This window comes from Puma concolor, chromosome C1 (assembly GCF_028749965.1).
Source record: "Puma concolor isolate L17-30 chromosome C1, mPumCon1.1.hap2, whole genome shotgun sequence".
Lineage (NCBI taxonomy): Eukaryota > Metazoa > Chordata > Mammalia > Carnivora > Felidae > Puma > Puma concolor.
In genome coordinates, this window is record NC_141674.1 from 14,830,719 (window position 1) to 14,854,797 (window position 24,079).

The 24,079-nt window shown below is 55.0% G+C and overlaps 1 protein-coding gene across 4 annotated transcripts in view; it reads left to right on the forward strand.

The window, feature by feature from the left end:
* Nucleotides 1-24,079, forward strand: part of VWA5B1 (von Willebrand factor A domain containing 5B1) — a 60,545-nt gene that overhangs the window by 6,512 nt on the left and 29,954 nt on the right. For 2 of the 4 annotated variants that reach the window (XM_086715866.1, XM_086715868.1), the window contains exons 2-7: nucleotides 11,922-12,086; nucleotides 13,404-13,556; nucleotides 15,203-15,473; nucleotides 18,985-19,130; nucleotides 19,910-20,041; nucleotides 20,664-20,788. In XM_086715866.1, the coding sequence (XP_086571992.1) occupies nucleotides 11,948-12,086; nucleotides 13,404-13,556; nucleotides 15,203-15,473; nucleotides 18,985-19,130; nucleotides 19,910-20,041; nucleotides 20,664-20,788 (966 nt within the window). In that variant the 5' untranslated portion in view covers nucleotides 11,922-11,947. Of the gene's footprint in view, nucleotides 1-3,391; nucleotides 3,535-11,921; nucleotides 12,087-13,403; nucleotides 13,557-13,738; nucleotides 13,978-15,202; nucleotides 15,474-18,984; nucleotides 19,131-19,909; nucleotides 20,042-20,663; nucleotides 20,789-24,079 lie in introns of those variants that run through there. The other 2 variants (XM_086715867.1, XM_086715869.1) reach the window with 2 other exon arrangements.

Sequence of the window (24,079 nt, forward strand, 5' to 3'; positions counted from 1 at the left end):
GAAGCACTTACTCTGGGCCGGGCATTGGGCTCAGTGTTTCACACGCATTGCTTCACTGCCTCATGACAACACTCGAAAGCAGACCTGCTACTGTGCCCTTTTCACAGATCAGAAAACTGAGGCTCAGAGACATGAGGAAACCTGCCCTTGTCACTCAGAGGTATGAGTCAGAGCCTGGCTTTGAGCCTAACTGTTGAGACTCTAGAGCCTGAGCTCTTGGCCTTCAGGCTGGCTGACCGGGGTGGGGGGCTCTGCTGCTGGCCTCCTCTCCCTGCTTTCTCGTCCCCAGCTGGGTTAATCTCTGGCACTGACAACCCACTTTGTACCTGGCAGTCTGAGAGGGCTTTTCCTTTGCCTCTGAACGTGAGGGATATTGTTAGGACGGACTCCATGATGGCACAGTGAGAGACACAGAGGCACCAGAAAGAGACTGCCAGACTTCCGGTCCCAGACCTATTACTTACTAGCTTTGTGACCTTGGGCCAGTTTCTTAACTCCCCTTGTGTTCACCCAGATCATCTGCAGAAAAAAAAAAAGAAAGAAGAAAGAAGAAAGAAAGAAAGAAAGAAAGAAAGAAAGAAAGAAATGCTACAGGCTCATGAGGAATCAGTGTGCTAATCCACATAAACTGCTTAGCGCAGTGCCTGATTCAGGGACAGTTTGTGATAAGTGTCGGGAGCCTCTAAATCCTATCTCCTTAAGCCTGGTTGGCAGTGGGGACTCTGTATCCTGGACCCAGCTCCTTCCACCGCCTCCCCACTCCCTATTAGCCTTCCGCTGGCTCCTCACCACCTGGAGCCCTCCCAGGAACAGGGACACAGCAAACCTTCCAGAGTCTCTCCCGCACTGTCCCCCTCCCCGCCCCCCTGAGACCCATTTGGAGGCCTCTGTGCGCATCCGCTGTGTTGTTTGCCTGTTAGCTCGGATGATTTCCCAGCGGGAGCTGCCTCAAATATGCCGACTCTGTAGGAGGAGGGCATGATGCGGATCCGACATTGCTGCTCGAAGCCTGGGGAAGGAGCCCCAGAAGGGTGGGAGCCAGCGTGGCATGGAACCTGGCCGCTTGGAATAGCAAGCAGGCTCTCAGGCACCCTCCCTGGGCCTTGGCACCTGGATCTGACTGGGAGGCTGCAGAACGACACAGTTAAGAACCCACGTTCTGGAACCGGAAGGCTTGGGTTCAAATCCGGACTGTACCACTAGCGTGCTGTGTGACCTTGAGATTCCCTTAACCTCTCTGGGCCTTGGTTTCCTCTGCTATAAAGTGAAGAGTCCAAATCCGAGCTCCACCGCTTAGGAGAGTAGCACTTGGGCAGGGGATGTAAGCACTCTGGGCCTCAGTTTCATATCTGCAAAATGGGAATAACGGTCATGCCTACTTCACAGGGTCGTCCTGAGGGTTCCCTGAGCTAACGCATGAAAAGCATTTAGAATAATGCCTGGTGGATATTAATTGCTCCGTACGTATTAGCTGTTATTATTTTTAAAGACTTCTTTCATGTGCTGGGGAATAGAACAAGGAACAAGACAGCTTGGGTCCCTACCGCTGGGCAAGTGGGGCAAAGACAGACACTAAGCCAGCCACCCCCCCATCTTTGTGTCCCACTAGGTGTACTGTGTGTGGGGCCCAAGCGATGGATGCTGGCAGCATGTGTGATAGCAGGGTCCCGGTCCGGGGTCCATATGGAGTGGTTGGCAGAACTGGCACCTGGGCCTGGGGACCCTGTCTCGGCCCACACAGCCTCCCTGTGCCATCTGAGGGGACAGCGTGAGTGCGGTGACCTCGCAGCATGGCCCAGGACCTCAGAGGAAGTTAAGGCCGTGAATATATTCTTCAGGCAACACCCAGGCCGGGTGGTGCAGAAAAGGGGGATCCCTGGGGTGGCCGGGTGGCAGGTCTGGGGTCTATCGATGGCCATGACCACCAAGGAGAAATATGAAACACACAGGTGCCCAGATGCAGTCTGAGCTGGGGGGAGAGTAAGACCAGGAAGGAATCCCAGAGAGGAAAGGAAAGGAAAGCCATCCCCAACATGTACTGAGGGGAAGCCCTGGGGTGAGCCCTCTACATGCAGTGTCTCACTTGTAATCCTTGCTGGAGCCCTGGGAGATAAATCGCCACGGTACATGCCCATTACACAGAGGGCAATACTGAGTTTCTGTGGGAAAGACTTGGAAGGAAGACTTGGAAAGTCTTCCCAGCCTGTCATTCCACCCTTAGAAGTGTCTGGGGAAGGCATGGTCCAAGGGTGCCTCTTCAACTTCCTAGGAGCCCCCAGTGCCAGACAGCAGTTCTAGAAGGGAAATGCCTGGGGGGTGGATTCTAAAATGGCCCTTTCCCGGCGCGGTTGTTCCGTGAGCCCCTTAGCAACAGGGAGGCATGGATAAGGCCAAGGCCACAACCGTTCGGTTAGTATCTTTCATGGGCCACAGGGATGCTGGTTGCTCAGCACAGGGGGCTCACCTTGCACGTGCGGCCCTGGAAAGATGGGCAGAAACCGAATCCGTGTACACGGAGTCCGGTTTTCCCGGCAGTGTGGTGGCTCGTGTCTGAACGGCCCTCCGTGGGCAGAGACTCCAGTGCTGGAGCCTCACGGGGCCCCCGGGAAACGGGCATCTGGCACCTGCTCACAAGTATTCCCACCATCACCTTAATGGTACACAACAAAGACTCTTTTCGGAAACCCGACAGCCCTCATGGAGGGCTTGGGGGACACGCAGTTTTCGGCTTAGTTGTGTCTATTTTTCCCTCCCGCAGCAGGCCCAGTCTCAGCCTCTTAGCCGGAAGCCTCTGCAGCCGTGGGTGGCTTGGGCCTCAGCCACCTGCAGGGCTGACTGCCCTGGACATCCGGACTGGCGGGACTCCAGGTCTCCCGGCAGGGCGGGAACACCGAGCACTGAGAGGCCGGGGCGCCCTCTGTCCTGATTAGCCCCGACTCCCCACCCCAACGGGAGACCACGGCTGGCTCCAGGATGGAATCCTACAGGCTTTGGGTTGAAATAGAGGGATTTCTCTCACTGTTAGCTGCTTTAAATGAACCCGTGGCCGAGGCCTATTCCCACCCCTGATACACTCTATCCTATTTATTTATTCATTCCTTCACTCACTCATTCATTCATTCATTGGGTAGATAGAGCACACGCCATCCATCCATTCAGGCCATCGCTAAGCACCCACTGTGGGCCAGACGGTGGGGGAGATAGTCCTTGCCTCCAGTGCCAGGAGCTGGCAGCCTCCTGGCTGGGGCGGGTGGCGGGCGGGGGGGGGGGGGGCAGTTCAGGACCGTAGGTGTGGGCCCAAGGGGGGAGGTGTAGAGAAGGAGACCAGCCTGTGAGAACCCCAGAATTCTAGAAGCTTAGGACAATCAGCGGGGCCTGAGAACCCATCAACTCTGCCCCAGCTTTGAAGGGAATACTGGGGCTCATCTGTGTGTGGGGCGGTCCTTGGAGGACAGGCTCCCGGCAGGGGCATGAAAGCATAGACTTCCTAGACAGCTTGGTGACAGGAAATACGATGAGGACCCCCAGCCCAAGGTGAGTGGGCAGAGTGGCAAGGCCAGAACTGCTTGGTGGGTTCACAGTCTGTGCCTGGCCCAGGCCTGGCTGAGACCACAGAGCTGGGAAGCCCCGACCCCGTGGACACAATCTGGGGGCACCTGACCAGGGGGAAGGGGAGAGGTCTCCAGAACGGCCTTCCAGGTGGAGAAAGAAGGCCTGCCATGCTGTCTCTGGAACAATATGAGCTAGGGAAGAAAGGGAACAGGGCACGTTCCGGCTCCAAGGTCAGAACCAGAGGTGGGCGCTTGGGCCAGGACCCGGGGATCTTCCCAGCTGTGCGAGCTTGGTGCCTGTGCAAGGTCACCCAGTCCAGGAAGGGAGCCTTACAAGGAGACTCTATGGAAAAAAGGCCTGGAAGAGAAGCTTCCAGCCTCCTCAGGACCCACCAGCTTCCTGCCCACCACTCACAGACATCGTCTCCTTTATCTATCCAGTTTCTAAGGAAGTGGGCGCCATCATGGTCCCATTTTATAGAAGCAAAAGCTAAGGCACAAAGAGGTTAAGGGGCTCAAGGTCACACGATATATAAGCAGCAGAGCCCAGCTGAGTAACTGGCCCCAGGCCACCAGGGACTGGCCATCTCGGACACTAACCCAGGCAATGCTCTGGATCCTAGGACCCGGCTGCTATCCCGCAAGCAAGCTCCCCCGACTTTCCAATCCCTTTCTGGCAAGTGAGCGGGAGGCCCCTCTCCTGTACCCCAGGACCCTGATGCAGGTGTTCCCCAGCCTGTCATGATGACTGAAGACAAGCAGGGACCCCGCACTCTCTTCTCCCTGTTCCTTTCCCTGCACACGTCCCCACATCACATGTAAACCAACTCACGCCACCTGCTGCAGGTTCTTGATGGCCCAGAGTGTTCTCAGCCTAGAACGCTGCACGCCAGGTGATTCCGGGACGACTGGGGCCCAGACCACAGCCTCCCCAGAGGCATCTTCTGGGGCCCGCAGCTGGGGCGGGGGGCTGGTATGCAGGGGCCTGCTGAGCTCATGGTGGTCAGGATCACAGCAGCAGCTTGAGAGGCATCACAGCCAGGGGAAGCCCCGTGTCCTGAAGCTCGGTCCCCCAGGCTCCTGGTGCTCCCTCCTCCTCACCCTCCCTCTCTTGCCAGCCTCTCCTGTGCTCAGCATGGACTGGGAAGCAACTGGGGAAGAAAAGGGCAGGCATTGGCTGGTGGAAGGCTGCTTGACCACCCACCCAGCCTGACCGCTCACCAACATGCTTCCAGACTTCCCCTCTGCACCTCATTCCGCCCCCCCATAAAGTGAGGGTGGGTGTGAGCTTTAGCGAGGATTACAAAGCACTAGAACCCGGTAGGTGCCCCATTTAGAGGCCCTCCTCTGAACTGAGCCCTGTGCAGGAAGCTAGGACACAGGCAGAGAAGGAGGTGCGCCCTGTTCGTACAGCGCTTGGGGTCAACAAGCGTTAGCGACGAGCAGTTCTGGTCCGTCCAGATGAGAGATGTGCCAGACAAGTGCTCAGAGGCCGTGGAGGCCCTGAGAAGGGCGTGTCTGATGGGCCGGGACGTTGGGGTGGGGGGCTTCAGAGAGGAGGTGACAGTGAAACAGGGCTTTGAATGCTGAACAGCACTTTGAAAGGCGAAAAGAAAGCAACCATCATTCCGGGGAAAGGCCCAAGGGTGAGAAAGAACCTGGCCGGTTCAGGGCACAGTGAGAAGGTTGGCGTGGTTGAGACACAGTGATGGAGAACTCGGCAGGAGGTGACACTGGACAGAGATGGGGACCCAAATGGGGAAGAGCCCTGGGCACAAGGCTAAGAGTTTAACCTGCCCTATCAGACGAGAGCAATGGGGAGCCATTAAGCCCAGGGGAAAAGAAGGCTGGTGTGTGTGTGTGTGTGTGTATGTGTGTGTGTGTGCACCCGAGGTGACAGAGTGAACTGGAAGGGAGGGTAGAGATGGTCCAGGGCAGAATAAGGAAGCAGCAGCGGTAGAAATGGAGGGGAGAGGAGGCTGGCAAGAGACGCATGGAGAGAGATGGCCCAGCCCAGGAGAAGGTTAAGCAGGAGGCAGTGCAGCCACGAGGCTAAGCTCATGGCTCTGCGGTCCTTCTGCCTGGGTTCAGCTCTCAGCCCCCTTACCTTCTGGCTGTGTGGCCTTGGACAGTCTACTTCGCCTCTCTGAGATTGGTGTTTTCATCTATAAAATGGGGATACTAAGCGTATACCTACCGCTGAAGGCTGTTGCCAAATTTTATATAAAAAGTCCATGGAGTGATGTTTCATTCATTCAAAAACAAATATATTTATTGAGCATCTACGATACCCAGGCATTATTCTCTTGGTCGTGGATGCAGCAGTGAACGGACTGAAACAAAACCCTCGCCCTCATTGGGGATTACACCCTGGAGAGCTGGGGAGACATGTTGAATGAGACTATTAATAAGAAGAATATACAGTATGGTGATTAAGTGCTAAGGAGAACACAAGGAAAAGAGGGCTCAGACGTGCCAAGATTTGGAGGTTTTTAGAACAACCTATGTGGCTGCCTGCGTGGTTTTGGAGATGGGGCACACATGGGTGGTATGTCAAGCTCAAGGTGTGGGAGTGGAAGTCACCAGCTGAGCTGGAGCAGAAGCAAAGGTTACTGAGGTGCAGGGGTCCGGAGATAAAAGGGCCGGGAGATGCACCACACCTGTGGGTGTTAAAGTCACCTGGTTGATGGCAGGGTTTGGGGAGCAGAGGAAGATGGGAGCCAGGTGCCAAGTGTTTGCTAAAATCAGGACCTTGGGAATGGCAAGCAATGGGCGGGTACGGAGTCAAAAGGCAACAGTGCCCCCAACCACCACCACGGAGAAGGGGTTTTATAGGCAGAAGCAAAATGGTGGTTTTGGAGCAGCGGCTGAGGCCAAGGAGGCCACCGTCCCACCCTTGACACTGAGGGGTGACAAGGAGTAGGCAGTCCTTCCCGTCTAGGGCGCTGCAGGGGAAGCCAGGTCCTTGGCCAAGGACTCTGAGAAAATCCCAGGAGAGCCCCAGAATACAGGGGGCCTGCTGGCTCCAGACTGGTAGCCGCAGAAGGCACTGTGGTGGGCTTGAGGGATGGGAGGTGGCCAGAGGCTGGCTCAGGGACACAGGATAGCAGCGTCCACTATGGACCGATGGGTGAGCTCCAAAATGGCAGGACCTTGGTGCCAACGAGGGTGTATCTGGGGCCCTGATATAAACACTGAGATGAGAGTCTAATGGATTTAGCATCAATATCTTCTCTGAGGTGCTGCTCTGGGCCTGGTGGTCAGAAGACATCTCTCCCTCAGCTGGGAGAGCTGAGGAACCCCGAAATGGCCAGCCTGACATTATGACTACGTGTTGATTGATCCATTCAACAAATATTTATTCACCACCTACCATTGGTGCAAGCACTATTCAAGACACTTGGGATATATCAGTGAGAAAAACAGACCCCAATCCTTGCCTTTGTGCAGGGGAAGTAGATTATAAGCAGCAAACGTAATGCACAGATTGTATTACATCGTATTATAGTGGTGCATGCTACGGGAAATATAAATGAAACGTAGGTTGAGGGATTGAACGTGAAGATGGACGAACAGGTCGCCAGTCTAAGGGTAAGCTTCCACGAACAAGTCCCCTTTGAGCAAAGACTTGAAAGAGCGAAGGAACGAGCCACGAGAATGCCTAAGGGAAAGCATTCCTGGGTGTGGAACAGCCGTTGCAAAAGAGCAAAGCCAGGAGCAGAGCTGGAAGGACGTCATGTCTTCAATGGGAAGAAGGAAGCAGGCCTGGGGGGCCTGGAGGCATGCGGGGAGCCGTCAAGAGGGCTGTGCCATCGAGTCACGTGACTGGATCACGGCTTCAAGGCATCACTCTGTCTGCTCCACTGGGGATAGACTGTTGGACTACGAGAAGGTGGCAGCAGGGGAAGGCGACAAGAAGGGGTCAGATTGTGAGTCTGTTGGCTTGCAGCTTTATTTAATATGTGTCTCTCCCATTAATTTATGTCTCACACCTGGCTTGTCTCCCACGGTCTCCCCGGCACCTGGGTGATCACTGAAAGTTCGTGTCCTTGGGAAGCAGCCGACGTTCATTCATTCATTTCCCTGCATAAATATTTATTGAGCACCTAGTATGTGCCAGGCATGGTACTGGGTACTTTTCATACATTACTCAATGTAATCTTCATGGTGCTGGTGAGGTGCCAGCCAGGGGCCCCTCTGCTCGCCTGGTTTTGCAGATGAGGGAGCTGGCATCCAGGGAATAAAAGGCACCCACTTGGGGCAGGGTAGCAGTCGGTTATGCACCAGGAGTCACGTCTAGGCTTGTCTGGCTCCAGAGAGGCCTGCCCGAAGGACAGGGATCACTGGAGATTTACAGGTTCTAGACCACCAAGAAACAGTCTTGGTGTTCAACCGTCACACCGGGAACCTCCCATACCCCGGATGTGTCCTATGACCTGGCGGTCACTCGAGGCCCAGATTGGGAGGATTGCCTCTCCAGGCCCCCCCCCCCCCCAACTCATGTGCAGAAGCAAGCACATCTCTCTTCAGGCCACAGTGTCCTCATCTGCAGAACAGCAATGTACCTCCTACATGGCTCTGAGGATTGAATGATGTACGTGCCCAGCAATTTCGATGTTTGACAGATCTCCCCGCCACGAGATTCTAAGCTCCTTTTTTTTCACAATTGTAATTATTTTTTATTTTGTTTTTTTCCTAATATAATTTATCATCAAGTTTAGCTAACATACGGTGTATACAGTGTGCTCTTGGCTTCGGGAGCAGATTCCACTTGTTGGGACGAGCCCTGGGTGTTGTTCGTAAGCACTGAATCGTGGGAATCTAAGCTCCTTAAGGACAGAGCTGTGTCTCATGTGCCCCCAGTGGCTAATTCGGGGCCTTGAATACAACAAGTGCTTATTAATGCTGGATGAATTCATGAAAAATATGCATTGTTTAGGCCCCAAGGAATCTCAAGCTCTCTCTTCCTGAGAAGAGAAGGTATTGATATTGTTAAAGGGGTGAGTTCTGAGTGAGTCTGTCCCCTGTTATCACCATCACTGTCATCCAAGCCTCCCTTCCAGGGCAAGGTGCCCCCGGGACGGGCACCAGGGACTGTGTGGGAAGATGTCCTTGGCCAAACTCCACCCCAGGATGGACGGAAGCTGAAGTCCAAGTATTCTGGCCAGGAGGGAACCGGGCTGAGGAGGAGGAGGGAGGGAGTGTGGGTGGCAGCTGAGACGGCTCAGGAAATGAACTCCGCCACCTTGTTCTACCCCTGGGAGTGGCGAGGCTTTGCTCAGGCCACCAGGACAGAGAACATTCCTGAGAGAGGGTGGCTGGGGGTCCAGCAGCTCCCTCCTGGCTCCTTATCTGCCTCCTGCCGTCAGTCAGCCTGCCTCGATAAGGCAGGGCTGAGAGGCGTCTGGGCCAGAACCACAAGAGAGAACATAATTATAAAGACGCTGCTGTGGGGCAGAGAGGGCGGGAGCCCCGGAGGAGCCACGCAGGGCCATGAGGAAGGCTTGCAGGGGAAGACTTCCCTTCCTTGGGAAAAGGCAGCGCAGTAGCACGCGTTGATCGGGCTTTGCTTGGCTCGCGCTCCACATGGAGGAAAACCTGCCTTGAACTTGACCTCAAATGTGTATTCCCCACCCTTTGACTTTGCTTCCCTGCCGGAGTCCAGCTCCTGCAGGTCCAGGGGTTCCCAAAGGATGAACGGCGTCGGCGAAAAAGTGAAAATAAAATAAAACAAAAATAAAAGTGGACACAGACCACAGCAGTGTGTTGGACTGGCCGCTTTATCGTGGCAAACGTGGCATTATGTTTGCTAGCAATTTCCTTGTAGCGTGCGTCATCTATGTTTTCTGGGCTTTACCTAATTCTAAAATGTCCCTGTGTGTAATCACCCTTTAAGGAATAACATGGTTATTTTCTCATAACGCTCCCTCCTGCCCTTTGCTTATTGATTAATTTCTTACATTATTTTCATGACGTATCTACATTTATCTGTAATCTATAAAGCATTTGCTTTGCTGTTTTCATGAAAGGTCATCTGTCTCTCAACATCTCAAGTGGGACAGTTACAGGGACATGACCTCTTAGTTGTTTCCCTGAACCACTTGTGGTTTGAGGAACAAAAGTGTTCGCCTCGGTCTGAGGTGCCAGGAGGGGGCCAAGAGGGCCTTAGGAACCCACGCCTTAGGGCGTTCTCAGAGAGACCATGCACCTAGGAACTTATGAACCATTCTGCACCTTAACCAACTAGGTTCAATCATCATCTGGAATGCCTCCTGGGGGCCAAGTGGGCCTAGGGGTTGGAGTAATTTGTGCCCATAGATATGCTCCTTTGTTGCCGGAGTGGGGCTTTCAACTCCATTTGTCTCTCCTTGGCTGGGAGATATATGGGGCTATCCTTCCTTTAGGTAGAGGAGTCTTTACAGGGGGTGGCAAGGGTTAAATGTAGGGCCGTGCAATTTCCTTGCGGAACCTTATTTTCTTTCCCCAGTAGTTCTTTTCCCAGGGGGCCTGTCGAGGGCAATTCCCCAACAGACAATTCCCCAGGTTCTTTTATTTAAGGCCAAATTACATAAAAGCGGGAGGACAAGAAGCTTCACTGTCAGCGGGCCACCGTGCAGTCCCGATCCGTCCACCGCCCGGGCCCTGTCGTCAGGCTGGTTGGAGAGCTCGGCTTCTGGCACTTCCCGTTTCCACCCCACCCTTCAAGCCCAGGGATTACCCAGGAGGGTCCTGGGAGCCCAGTAGATAATGGACACATCATTGCCCCGTGAAGTGCTCGGTCCTTCGCGATGGAGTGACGACAGTCATCCGTTCTCATATCGGTTTAATCAGCACTGAGGGTACAATAGGAAGAACAAAGAGACACGGCCTATCCCTCCAGGAGCACACACTGTAAATGGGATGACAGACAGCAACAAAATAACCTCACACAACAAAATGTATCCCTGCAAATGAATACATTTGCTCTCACGGAAAGAGACTTGTCTCTGCGGAGGCAGACGAATGAAGGACTCTGGGCACAGGTGGTGTCACTTCCCTGCGGGGCAACCCTCCATTGACACTGAAGGACAAGAAGGAGGTGACTAGTTTTTTTTTTTTTTTTAATTTTTTTAATGTTTATTTATTTTTGAGAGAGGGAGAGAGGGGCAGAGGGAGAGGGAGACACAATTCCAAGAAGGCTCCAGGCTCCAAGCCCAAGGCGGGGCTCAAACCCACAGACTGCAAGATCTTGACCCGAGCCGAAGTCAGAGGCTTAACTGACTGAGCCACCCAAGTGCCCCAGGAGGTTACTAGTTTAAAGTGGGTGGTGGGGTGAACCTTCCAGGGGGTGAACAGCAGAACAAAGGTGGGAGGTCACAGGATACCTCTGAGGAATGGACTGGAAGCCTGGGAGAGTCCCAAAGGCTGGGTGCGGACGTGGTGACTGACCAGCGGGAGAGGCCGGCAGGGCCAGACTGCACAGGCCCTAGGCAGGCTTAAGGGTTTCGGTCTCTGCCCCAGGAGCAGGGTGGTGGGGGAAAGAGACCAAACCAACTGGTGCTTTGCTATGGGGACATGGCCACTGAGTAGAGAAATGGCTGGAGGGGGCGGTGACAGCAGATTCAAGAGGCCAATGGGGCACCTCGGTCCAGACAGACGCGGTGGTGGCTGGAATGAGGGTGCAGGTGTCAGGGAGGGGAAGGCACGATGGATGCCACTGCTTTTCCAGAGGTAAATCACAAGCCTTGGCCATGGCCTGGGGATGGGGGTTGCTGAAAAAGAGGTGCCAGGAATCACTCCCAGGCTTTTGACCTGCACACCTGGAGGGATGGTGGCCCCTTTCACCTGAGCTCTTTTGGGGGTGCTCCTCACTCCCCTCACAACCCCGGGCTGCTGGTGCTGGGCAGATTCATTTCAGACGCCCCCTGAAATCAGAGAAGGAGGGATGCGGTGAGCGATTTCAGTTCCCTCATGCTGCACAGGAAGCAGCCTCAGCTCAGAGATTATGGGACTGACATAGGGATGGGGTCAGAGCCCAAGGCCCCAGACTCCCATCCAGAGTTAGGGGAGCACCGTCTGCCGGGGAGGATTCCAGCTTGGCCATGAGCCTGCTTGGACTCCAGCCCCGATTGTGCCCCATCTCGCTGAGTAAGCCCAAGTGGGTCACCTGTCTTCAGGCCTCAGTTTCCCTGCTGTGACATGGAGGGAAATGAAATTCCCACTTCTCTCAGGGGTGCTTGAGAGATAGCAGGGGTCACTACCCGGGAAGAGTGTGGGGAACATGGAGAGAACAGTGTGCTGGCCGCCTGTGGGGGCTGAAGTAGAGAACTGGTTTGGGAAGGGATGGGGGTGGGGTTTCCCCACTTCCTGTCCTTCCTGTCTCTCTTGCAGGGTCTGAAGGCTGAGTAGCCAGCGGGATGCCTGGGCTGCTGAACCAGCTCACAGGGGCAGCCCTGCCCCTCACCGCCTCCGATGTCACCTCCTTCGTCAGTGGCTACGCCCTGGGGCTGACGGCCTCTCTCACCTATGGCAACCTGGAAGCCCAGCCCTTTCAAGGTGAGGACCCCTGTTACGGCTGCCCCAGGGCCACCCTGCTCTCAACGTGTTTTCCTCATTTTGACACACACAAGCGGATGGATGTAGGGCAAGTCATGTAACTTCTCCGAGTCTCGGTTTCCCCATCTGAGAAATAAGAATGGCATTTCTGCCCCCAGAGGCCTCAGAGCCAGTAGCAAATCAGGTCGGGCTTTGGGCTCAGCCCCCACCAGCTGTCCCAGGACTGCCTGTGTCCCACATGGGCGTGCCCACCCGCATCAAATGGCCAGACCCAACTTTCTCAGGGAGCCCCACAGCAGGAGAGTCGTCAAGACGCCATGCAAACCCAGGAGCTCCCACTCTTAGGCGTGGCTCACCCTGGTCATCTGTTTAGGAAAATCTCCAGAGGGTGACAAAACAGAACTTGCTGGGGACCCAGGAGACTAAACGACGGGCCAATGTCAGGATGGTCCTTTGGCATGCCGCATGCGGGAAGAACCAGCCTCTGCCCATTTCGTAGATGAGGAAACTGAGGCTCAGAGGGATGGGAGCCGGGGTGGGCTCACCATCAGCCAGGCATTGAGCCGCCCTGGTGTTCGTGGCCACGTTAAATGAGATAGAGCCTTGATCCCTCTACTGAATCAGAATCTGCCTTTTAACAAGACCCCCAAGGTGACTCATGTGCTCTTAGAGTCTGGGAGGCACTAAGGTCTAAACACACGGGGCACACACTCTGGGGCACATAGCTCAATAAATGGTGGCTACTTTTTCCATTTGCATGACAACCTCATGAGTTTGGCTCTACTGAGCCCATTTTACAGATGGGGCTGGGAGGCTTAGAGAAGCTAAGTGTCTTATCCAAAATCACCAGGCGAGGAGAGGTGGTAGGGACTGGATTAGAACCTTAGTTCTAAGGTTCTTCTTCCTCCAATGTCCCAGCATGCAGAATAGGTCACATAAAAATCCAGATTTCCACTGTGTCTTGAAAACTCAAAAGCCCTGGCCACATGGGTCTCATGTGCCTGCACAGTCAGCTGGGACAGGGGAGCAGATGTCCCTTTTCCAGTCGCCCCACTGTTCCCACAGTTCCTCTGCTGCACTTGCCTGCTGGCTCCAGAGCCACAAGGTCCCAGCCAGAGCCCTCTGGCACCCTCTCTGTGACAGTGAGAACCAACCATGGATCTGGCAGGTCAAAGGCTTGGGTGCCCTCCGTGATGCTGATGCAAGGTGGGGCTGGGACCCTCCGTGATGCTGATGCAGGGTGGGGCTGGGACCCTCCGTGATGCTGATGCAGGGTGGGGCGGGGACCCTCCGTGATGCTGGGCCCTTCCCTGGCAGGCCTCTTTGTGTACCCACTGGATGAATACACCACAGTGATCGGCTTTGAGGCAGTCATTGCCGACCGTGTCGTGACAGTACAGATCAAGGACAAAGCCAAGATGGAGAGCAGCCACTTTGATGGCACCCGCATCCGAGCCACAAATGTCACAGGTGAGGAGGACGGAAAGGCCGTGGCAGGGCCTGGGTCTGGCTGGGGTCTCAAGCAGTCTGAAAGGACAACAGTGGGATAGGGTAGAGAGAGCACTAAACTAGGAGTCAGGAATCCTGTGTGCCCTCAGGCTAATAATTTACTTCTCTGAACCTCATTCCTGTTCTCTCACCTCAAAAGCAGGGTGAGGATCAAAGGAGGCGACAAAAGCATTGCTAAGTTGCCTCTATAGAGCAGAACAGCGTGTCCATTAAGCTCAGAGGTTGTGGAGTGAATCACACCAGGGTTTGACTCCCCATCCTGTTGCAAATGGTATGGGCTTAAAGAAAAAATTACACTTCATCCGTAAAATGGAACAAATAATCGTACGCATCCAAAGCCGAACAGAGACGTGATTGTGGAGATGGCAGTCTCTGGTACAGAGTAAGTACCCAAATCATGGCTGCGGATGCCTGCTACTGAGGATACTGAGGCACAGAGAGGGCCCACACAGCCTCCCTGTGCCATCTGAGGGGACAGCATGAGTGTGGTAACCTCGCAGCATGGCCCAGGACCTCAGAGGAAGTTAAGGCCGTGAATATATTCTTCAGGCAACACCCAGGCCGGGTGGTGCAGAAAAGGGGGATCCCTGGGGTGGCTGGGTGGCAGGTCTGGGGTCTATCGATGGCCATGACCACCAAGGAGACATATGAAACACACAGGTGCCCAGATGCAGTCTGAGCTGGTGGGAGAGTAAGACCAGGAAGGAATCCCAGAGAGGAAAGGAAAGGAAAGCCATCCCCAACATGTACTGAGAGGAAGCCCTGGGGTGAGCCCTCTACATGCAGTGTCTCACTTAAACTTGTCTCAGCCCAAGTTCACACAGCATGTTAGTGACAAGTCAGGATTTGAAGTCAGACCAAGGATCATGTGACATAAGAGACTCTTACCATTGGATCTGTGATCAAAGTGACATTTGTTCACCTGATCATTAAGACAGTCAAGAATCTTCGAATGAGCACCCACTGTGGGCAAGACACCAAGCTGCCTCCAAGTTGTTAGGGCTGCTCACAGTCTGGACGAAAAGCTGTACACGCATCGGGGGAGCCGCAACAGGAGGTGGAAGGCAGCTGTGCCAGAAGGGGTCTGCGTAATGTCAGAGGAGGGAAGGAGGGTCCGACTGGGGACCAGAGAGGCTTTTGTGGAGGGGCTGGTGGCTGCGTGAGGCTGGCCAAGTAGGGGCGAGGGAACGGGCCTCTCAGACAACAGCAATAGACATGAACAAAGGCATCTGCCCCAAAGGTGGGGGGATACTTAAATGTGGTTCTTTGAGGGGAAGCAGGGTCTGCGGATGGGGGCATGGCCTCTGTCCAGGTTGTGTGGGTCCCAGCCCCCCACTCCCAGCAGGGTGCCAGTGGGAAGTACTCCAGCCTGGCCTCGGACCCACGTGGGTTCAGATCCCGGGCCAACGAGTTAGTTATTTGCCTAGTAACTTGGGCGAGTTGCACCCCTCCCACCCCCACCCCCCACCCCCACCCCCACCCCCACCCCCACCCCCGCCACTAAGCTTCAATATTCCCATCAGCAAAATGAGCTCTTAAACCTACCCCACTTCGAGGGGACTAGAGATAATACGTGCATAGCTGCTGACTCCAGGCCTGTCACTTAGGGACCACTCTGCAAGAGGGGGTTTCCGTCATCCCTCATTCCTGCACGCCGGGGAAGGTGGCTTTGGATGAGGATTTGGAGCGGGTCCTGTTCGTGGTCAACCTGGGGACCATTGTCCCCATGGAGAACGTCACCATCTTCGTCAGCACGTCCTCGGAGCTCCCCACACTGCCCAGCGGGGCTGTGCGGGTCCTGCTGCCTGCTGTCTGCGCCCCGACCGTGCCTCAGTTCTGCACCGAGAGCGCTGGCCCCTCCAGCCAACAGGCCCAAGGGTAAGGAGCCCTGCCCAGCCCAGGGCGGAGTCTCGGGTGGCAGCAAGGAGGCTGCGGATGAAGGCAGGGGAGTGTGGGGCAGGGGAGAGAGGAGAGAGGACGACACTTGGTGGTACAGTAGCCACCACCCGAATAATTGCTCCCTTCTGCTCGCTTAAGAATCTCCCTGAGGGGCGCCTGGGTGGCTCAGTGGGTGGAGCATCCGACTTCGGCTCAGGTCACGATCTCGCAGTCTGTGAGTTTGAGCCCCGCGACGGGCCCTGTGCCGACAGCTCGGAGCCTGGAGCCTGCTTGGGATTCTGTGTCTCCCTCTCTCTCTGCCCCTCCCCCACTCACACTCTCTCTCTCTCTCTCTCTCTCTCTCAAAAATAAATAAACATTTAAAAAAAAAATTTTTTTTTAAATAATCTCCCTTGAAATGCCCCGTGCTGCTACTGGCCGGAAGCTCAGGTATTTGGACAGCTTGGGATTCGAATTTCCAGGCTTTATTTTTTAATGCACTCGAGGCATTTTCTTAGCACCCTAGTAGTGCTAGACAGACGGTGTCAGGGATACAGAGGGCGCCCAACCAACATGGCTCCTTCCTTTTTGGGACTGAGGGGGAGAGATCATTATCCAACTAATAATGTAACGGATGCGTAGGTAATTGCTTCTGTATTGCATGCATAATTAATGATGTGAAAAGTGCAATGACAGGGCCGACGGTATGAAAGAGGAACCCGCCCTGGAAGGCCAGGGGCCAGGCCAGGCTTCTCCAGGGACCGGAGACCAATATTTCAGCTGGGAGCTGAGCGATGAGAGGGAGGTGGGCACTGAGAGGAGAGCTGCTGCAGGTGAGAACAGCAGGGGCAAAGGCCCTGAGGTAGCAAGGACAGACCCCAGAGAACTGAAGCACGGGTGACACGAAATGAGGCTATAGACACTTAGGACACCCTGTAGACCTGGCTGACTTTGGATTTCTTCCAAAAGCAACAAAAAGCCAGTAATAGGGGTTTTAGGAAGGTGGGACTGGGAAAACTACAAGCCCAGGACAAGAGGGTTTCTCTGTGCTCTGCTGTGCCCCCCCCCAAACAGGAAAAGAAGGTGGGTCACAGCCTGAGGCACCTGCTGCTGAAATTGGGGCTCCCCCCTTCCCCCCCGACCCCATGGGGACTGAGGCGGGTGAGCATTTCCCATGCAGGGAGAGAGGAGGCCACGGTCAAGCAGCCAAGCAGCCTGCAGCATTCAGATGTCTTTGGAGGTCTTGCATTTTATCATTCACATGTGAATTTTTAAAATCTATGCCATAGCGTCTTTGTGCTACTCTGGCATAAAAATAACACTTACAATTAATGACCAGTTGAACTGCTTAACTCCGCCCCCCCCCCCCAAGTCTTGTCTCAAACGTTTGGGCCAAGTTGAAATCCGTGAAGATGTACCATATCCATCCAGGACTTTCATACACACCCTGGTAAGACTCCGGGACAGCCGGGAACACGTGCCCATCGGGACACAGACAGCAGTGTCAGCAAATGTCTAGATGCCACCTTTGAAATGCTGACCTCAGGCTGAGCCAGGGGGAGGGTTATGGCAGCTTCCCATGTGGAGTGAGCCTCGAGTGTAATTTTCAGTCACTACATGAACAGTAATTAAACACCTACTGTGTGCCAGGCACCGTTCTGCGTGCGGGGAATATACAGCAGTAAACCAGACAGACAAGGTCGCTGTCCTCATGGGGTTGGCATTCTGACAGCAGAAGGGGGGGGGGGCAGACAGTTAATAAAGAAATAAGCCCATCACATGTAATATGTTAGGCAAGTTCTATGAAGCTAAATGCTGTAGAGGCTAGGGAGGATAGACTGGGTGCTATTTTAGCTAGAAAGGACAGCTTAGGCAACATTTGCATGATCTGAAGAAAGGGAGGGTGGAGATATGCTGGAGGAAGAACATTCTGTGCAGAGGGCAGCGGGAGGGGTAAGTGCAAAGGCCCTGAGGCAGCAGCGGGCATGATGTGTTGGAGGAGCAGCCGGAAGGCTAAAACATCTAGCAGAGTGCGAGACAGGTCAGAGGGATGATGGGGAGTCAGACTGTATAAGGTCTTGAAGCCTAAGTGAGGACACCTGTTGTCACAGCACAGAAACTTGAGGCACCAGCCAGTCTCAGACCAGGAACACCAGCTTGTGTGCTGTCTTTGTACGTGCTGACATCGGCCCCAAGTCTTCTGTGTTTGAGACACGGGGCCTACCGGAGCTGGGGACACTCAAGACCTCGGTGGATGGAAGAACAAGGGGCCCAGGAGGCCCTGAGAAGCTTATCCCTGCCCGTTCCAGCAGGCAGAGTAAAACATGCTCTCAGGAGCAGCCTGCATCAAATCCCCAGGAACCTCGGAGCTGTGCGCACAGAGTGACACGAGAAAAAATAAGAATAACAGATAATAATACCAAGGGTTAGTGAGGGTGCCGAGAGGAGGAGATTCCTGTCCATTGCTGGCAGAAATGGAAACTTTGCAGCCTGGAAAGCAATCTGGTGAAACACAGCGGCTGTCCTTTGACCCACGAACCCCAGAGACATTGTTTCCTAAGTCCACAAAAGGGATGCAGACCTGCTGTGTTATCTGTTAACCCAGGGAGGCAGGGAGAAGAAGTACAATATAATAGATGCCCCCAGGTGACACGCGTCCCAGCAAAGACTGGTTTGCACAGCGCACCTGGACAGAGCTTAAAAAAACAGCAGTGAGCAAAACAAGGGAAGTGATGGGCCACACACACACACACACACACACACCCCACAGGGTGCTTTACAAGGAGACCTGCAGATTAAGCACGTAGAACAAAGACCTTAGAGGGTGTGACCCTGAGGGGTGGGGGATACAGTAGGGTCAAAGACAGGGTGGGGGATGACCCAGAAAGAGAGCCTGGGAACTTGAGCCTTCAGCAGGTGACTCACTGAGCAACTCTCTGTCATTATTATCCACATTTAATGGATGGAAAACCCAGACTTGGAGAAGCGGCTTGGGCAAGGCGCCCCCGGCTCACAAGGAAGAGCAGGGATCCGAGACATTGTGTGATGTTGTGTGAATGTCCTCAGCGTGGAGCCAGACTCACCCGGCGAGGACACGCTCTCTGCCAAGTGCTAGTTGTGGGAACTTAGGCTAGCTGCTACATCTTGCTGAGCCTCTGTTTTCCCATATGGGAAATGGGGGTCCTGGGGGCCCTGATGCCTCTTCTACGGGAGGTGGTGAGAACGACAGGTGCCAATGCTTTGGGGCACCAGGCCTGGCGCCTGGCCCATCCACCGTGAGTCGTCGGGTCTCATGTCGGAGTCCAGGCTCTCCCTGGGGTCAGATCCCATGGCCGAGTAAGGGTGTGGGCTGGGAGGAGGCTCCTCAGCCCCCTTTCGGGCTGGGCTGCAGGGAATGCCGAGGCCGCTTGGGACTCACCGTCTTCTTCTGTTTTCCTGCCGCTTCCTTCTTTCCTTCTTCCTTCCTTCCTTCCTTCCTGCCACCTCCTCCTCCTTTCGGCCACCTCCCCAGCAAAGACAAGCATTGCTTCGGCACCCGGGCCCTGGACTCCTGGAACAAGCTGTGCCTGGCAACTCTCCTGGACACCGATGTGTCCAACCCCATGGAATACGAGTTCAACTTCCAGCTGGAGATTCGCGGGCCGTGCCTGCTCGCAGGTGAGAGAGGGCCACCCAGACCTGGATCGGGGCCGGAAAGACCTGAGGCCTGGAGGTGGGGAGGGCTTCCAGCAGAAAGCTGCCAGGGATAGAGAGGAGGGGGAAGGCAGGGAAGCTGACCCGCCCAGAAGCACATGGAGCTTCGTGGACCCCCACTTCCTGCTCCCCAACGTGTGGCCCAAAGATGAGCCCCTCCCAACGACGGGTTTCAAGGCTGCCCCCATGCCCACCTCAATGGCTCCCTTGCATAGTCAAATCGGCTGGGGAGTTTTCAGATCCCACCATCCAGATCCCACCCAGAGCTGCTGATGACAGTGGTCTGGGCTGTGTCCTGAACACTGGAATATTTAAGAGCTCCCAGACGATTCTAACATGCAACCAGAGTTGGGGACTATTGTTCTGATGGCTCCCCTCCCCAACCCACTCAAGGTTTTAAAGGGACATGAGGACGCAGTTTCTTGTCAATGAGTGTTCTCCCAGAGCAGCATGATGGCATTTACAGAGTGCCCAGCCATCGAGCCTTGAGCTCTTGCTTTCTTTATGTGCACTATGAGGAAGCCACCCTTTGACCCCAGTGGATCCTGAGGTCAGGGCAGGAAGGGCCACAGACATCGCCAGTCTTAGCCCCCATTTTGCAGATGGGGGAATTGAGGAGGCCTGTCCATGGTTGCACAGCAGGTCAGGAGCCCCTCATCTCTGACACGGGTCTTCCTGTCCCCAACGGAGCCCCTATTTCTCCTGAGACTCCTGAGCTTATTCCATGTTTCTGTGCCACTCAGGGGTGGAGAGTCCCACCCACGAGATCCGAGCTGATGCTGCCCCATCTGCACGCTCGGCCAAGAGCATCATTATCACCTTGGCCAACAGGCACACCTTCGACCGGCCGGTGGAGATCCTCATCCACCCCAGTGGTACTACGCACCAGGCGGGGCCCCTGGGAGGCCTGTGGGAGGGAGGAGGTGCTGATCCTGTGGGGCAGAGATACGAGGCCAGCCCGGGAGGGGGTGGGGGGCGGGCAGCAGAGAGGAAACCAGCAATAGTGGCTCCTGGAAACCTGACTCTAGTTGGCGGAATTGAGTGCCTCCTGCCCGGATTCTAGCTCCAGAGGGCCTGGGGGTCTCATCCACCCAATGGGGAACTTGGCCTCCAGGCCAGCTGAGCAGGTAACCTTTGAAATCCCAAGCTCAGGGAGACCCTCGCAGCTCTGAACCCTCAGAGAACAATTCCTTTGTCTCTTGAAAGCTTCATAAAATGTCAGGATCTGAAAAAATCAGAGCCCAGTCTCACCCCCATTTTATAGATGGGTAAACTGAGGCCCAGAGAAGTGTGTGAGTTCTCCATGACCACTAGGCTCCCCTGCCTGGCAGAGAAGGAGTCTTCCCGAGGCCCACGCCACTCCAGGCAGCCAGGGGGTCCCTCCCCCTCCCCACATTGGGAGTCCTCCCCCTCCATGAAGATCTTCCTCCTAAACCAAGGCCCCTGGCCTTGCCCTCCCACTCGGACAAGTGCCAAGAGTTGATCTCATCTCTGCAGAGCCCCACATGCCCCACGTCCTGATGGAGAAAGGGGACATGACCCTGGGAGAGTTTGAGCAGCACTTGAAGGGAAGAACGGATTTCATTAAAGGGATGAAGAAGGACAGCAGTGCAGAGAGACAGGTGCGTGTGGCTGGAGCCAAGTCGGCGGCGGCAGAACTGGGGTGACATCGGGGGCTCAGTCATCAGAGGACCCATGAGGATGCTGAGCAGGGGAAGAGGGTGGCTTGCCCGGGTCCCTCCCTCAGCACGCTGCTGGCACATCCTGATCACTGTTTCCACCTGTGGCTGGGGTGCTGCTGGGACATGGACGTCCAGATGCAGCCGTCACTCTGTCTCCCCGTCACCCGGCAGGCACCCTGTCTTCCTGCCTCCTGCCAGCCCACCTTCTCCTAATGCCACCGAGGTGCCTAAGCCAGGCGACGTTCTAGGCTGGTGGCAGAAACAACCTTGGTCTTCTCCAGGTCGCTTCATCCCAAGGAGCCCCCAGGTGCCCTCTCAGTCCCACCTTTACCCCTGGGCCTCCATTTTCCCATCTGCTGAATGGGTCTCCTGCTCTTCCTTCCTCTGAGATCCTTGCAACTATTACCTAAAGAATAAAGGCAGAGCAGAGAAAGCCGGAAGGAGACCCTTTCTTGGCCCTCCCCCTCCCCCCATGAAGTGTCAGTGTGAGAAGGCCTCAGCAGGGGGTGGGGGGGGGGGCTGGGGAAGGCTGGTAGGAGGCTGAGCCAGCAGCCTCTCCTGTTCGTGGCTCTGCACACCAAGCCGGGCCCTGAATGCCAAGGCAGGTGCAAGGACGATGGCATGCTTCTTTTTCTGGTATCCCCATTTTAGACGAGAACGCTGAGGTTTAGCACCCAAGAAGAACCACTCAGCTGAGAGGAAGGGAAGACCGTTGGCTTTGGTGACATGAGGTTAAGGACTCAGAGTCAACCCTGTGGGGGCAGCTTGGCTGGATCTAAGAGCCCCTCCCTGACTGGCAGAGGACCATGGCAGAGGGGGAGGGCATGGGAATATGTAGACCCTTCCCTGCTCGTGCCAACCCCTTCAGCAGACATCCCCCTGGCAGGGCCTGCTTGGTGGGGGGCAGGAGGGATGGCGAAAGGAAAGGGTCAGTAGCTCACTGCCCCTGTCGTCGCATGTTGGGGACCCCACTGGGAACATCTGCCTTCCCAGAGGGGCTCCCTCGCCCAGATGAATCAGTTCGGAAAAGAGGCTGGGGCCAGGTTCTCAGAGTGGGGGTGTCCCGGAGCTCTGAGGACTGTAGCATGTGGGCAGCAGTGGGGGCAGTGGGTCTCCCAGGCCCGGGGCTCCTCTGCCTGCCAAGATTAAATCAATTAGCCCCGGGAGGGTGGAAGCAAATGAGAATTTGCCACCTTGGGTTGGTTATGCAAGTACCCTGTATTCTTGTGAGCTCCGGGGATGACAGGGGATCACCCAGAGCCACTAAGAAGTGATGAGTTTATTGCAATTGGATAAAGGCAGCAGGAGGAGACATTGGTGAATCCTGAGCCGGGGTCCCCACGCCACCTCGCTGAGAGGCAAAACTCAGGTTCCCAGAAGGGGCTCCTGTCACTGGCAGATGAGGCTGTTGCTGCCTTGGGCTCTGTCTTCCGGAAAGCCAGGCTGGGCAGTGGCCTTTGGCAAAGGGAGCTCCACGTGGGAGGGAGAGCGTGATCCCTCACGGAGGAGGGAGGCAGGCATCCAGAAGGTGAACATCAATCATGAAGAGTGGGTATGACAAGCCGTCAGAGGCTGTGATTTAGCAAAGAGGGGGCAAATGACACAGAGGAAGATGCCACGTACAAGAGACAGATGCAGAGAGAAGCAGAGACAAGTAGAGACAGAGACTGGAAGACAGAAAAAAAAAGCAACTCAGAGATGCACACATAGGTGCCCACACAGATTCACTTCTCATTTATTTATTCAACAAACACTATGTCCCCCAGGAGATGTCAGGCTCTGTTCTAGGCACTGGGAGGACACTAAAAACGACATGTCCTTGTTCTCATGGAGCTTACATTCTAGCACAGACTAGAAGTAAACGAATGAGCAAGTTCAGGGGCAGAGAGGGCTGGGGAACCAAGAAAGAAATACCGCAGAACGATAGGATATAATGCGTGATAAGCATGGGCGCTGCTTAGCCTGGTGTTTAGAGAAAGCCTGTCTGAGAATGAGGCCTGGTGAGTGGTGAACAACGGAAGACCGTGCACAGAACTGAAAGCAGAATAAGGGCGACGCGTCTGGGAAACAGGTGGCCGGAATTGCCGAAATGTCGTGGGCAAAGATGGCGGGGACAGGTAGGCAGGGGTCAGGCACTAGGGGGGCTTCATAACCATGTGCAAGGCATGGGGGAAGCTGTGGTGTAAGCAGTAGAACGACAAGGATGATCACACTCCCTGCTCTATGTAGAGAACAGACCACAGGGAGGTAAGAGTGGTTGACAGAGGCATTAAAGGTCCAGACTAGAGACAGTACGGTCCCAAACTGGGCTGGGGGTGTGGGTAGAGACAGAGACAAGAAGACAAGTTCAGAGCGCATCTCAGCGACAGAGCTGACAATGCCTTGCTGAACGACGAGCCGTGGGGGCGGGGGGAGGAGGATAAGAGAGGAACCAAGGACAAGCCCTAGGTCTTGAGTGTGAACACACCTGGGTGGGTGATGATGTCACCTACCGAGTTGGGGAAGGGGCTGAAATGAAAACACTGAGAAACAGACACAAAGAGGCACGCGCACCAGACACAGTCAGACGAAGAGGCAGACAGAGGAAATGGGGGTGAGGAGAGAGAGAGAGGTAGGGCGAGGATGGAGGAAATGAGATTCGGCGCAGCGTGCGTGGTGAGTCTGGAAGCAGGGTTCAGCAGCAGCGTGCCAGGGCAAGTGAAGAGAACGCACAGAAAGATAAAGAAGTGTGGTGCTGTCCCGCCTTTGATGTTTATGAGTCCATCTTTCTACCGGGCTCTGAGGTAAGCCCTGGTAAGATGGAAAGAGACTCAGGTATGGCCTGCCTGCAAGTAGTATACAAGCTAGGAGGAGGCAGCCAGGTAAGCAGAAACATCGCAATGTGAGAAGCGCCTGGGCCCCCACAACAAACAGCAGCAGATACAGTGATGGTGGCTCCCGTGTAGAGACACTTGCTCTGCGCCAGGCTGCCAGCAGGCTTCACGGGCATTGCATTTAGTCCATATAACTCCGTGAGATCAGTACTCTTGTCTTCATTCCATGCGTGAGGAAATTAAGCAATAGTCAGTTCACCCTGAAGACGCGGGCAGGCATTCTAAAGAGGTAAAATCTGAAGACGGAGTAGGAAGTTATCAGAGGGAGAGAAGCGGTAAACCCAGGGAAACCAAGTTCACAGCCAAGATGAGCCGGAGGGAGTGGCTTAGACGCTGGGGGTGAAAGCCAGAGACACAC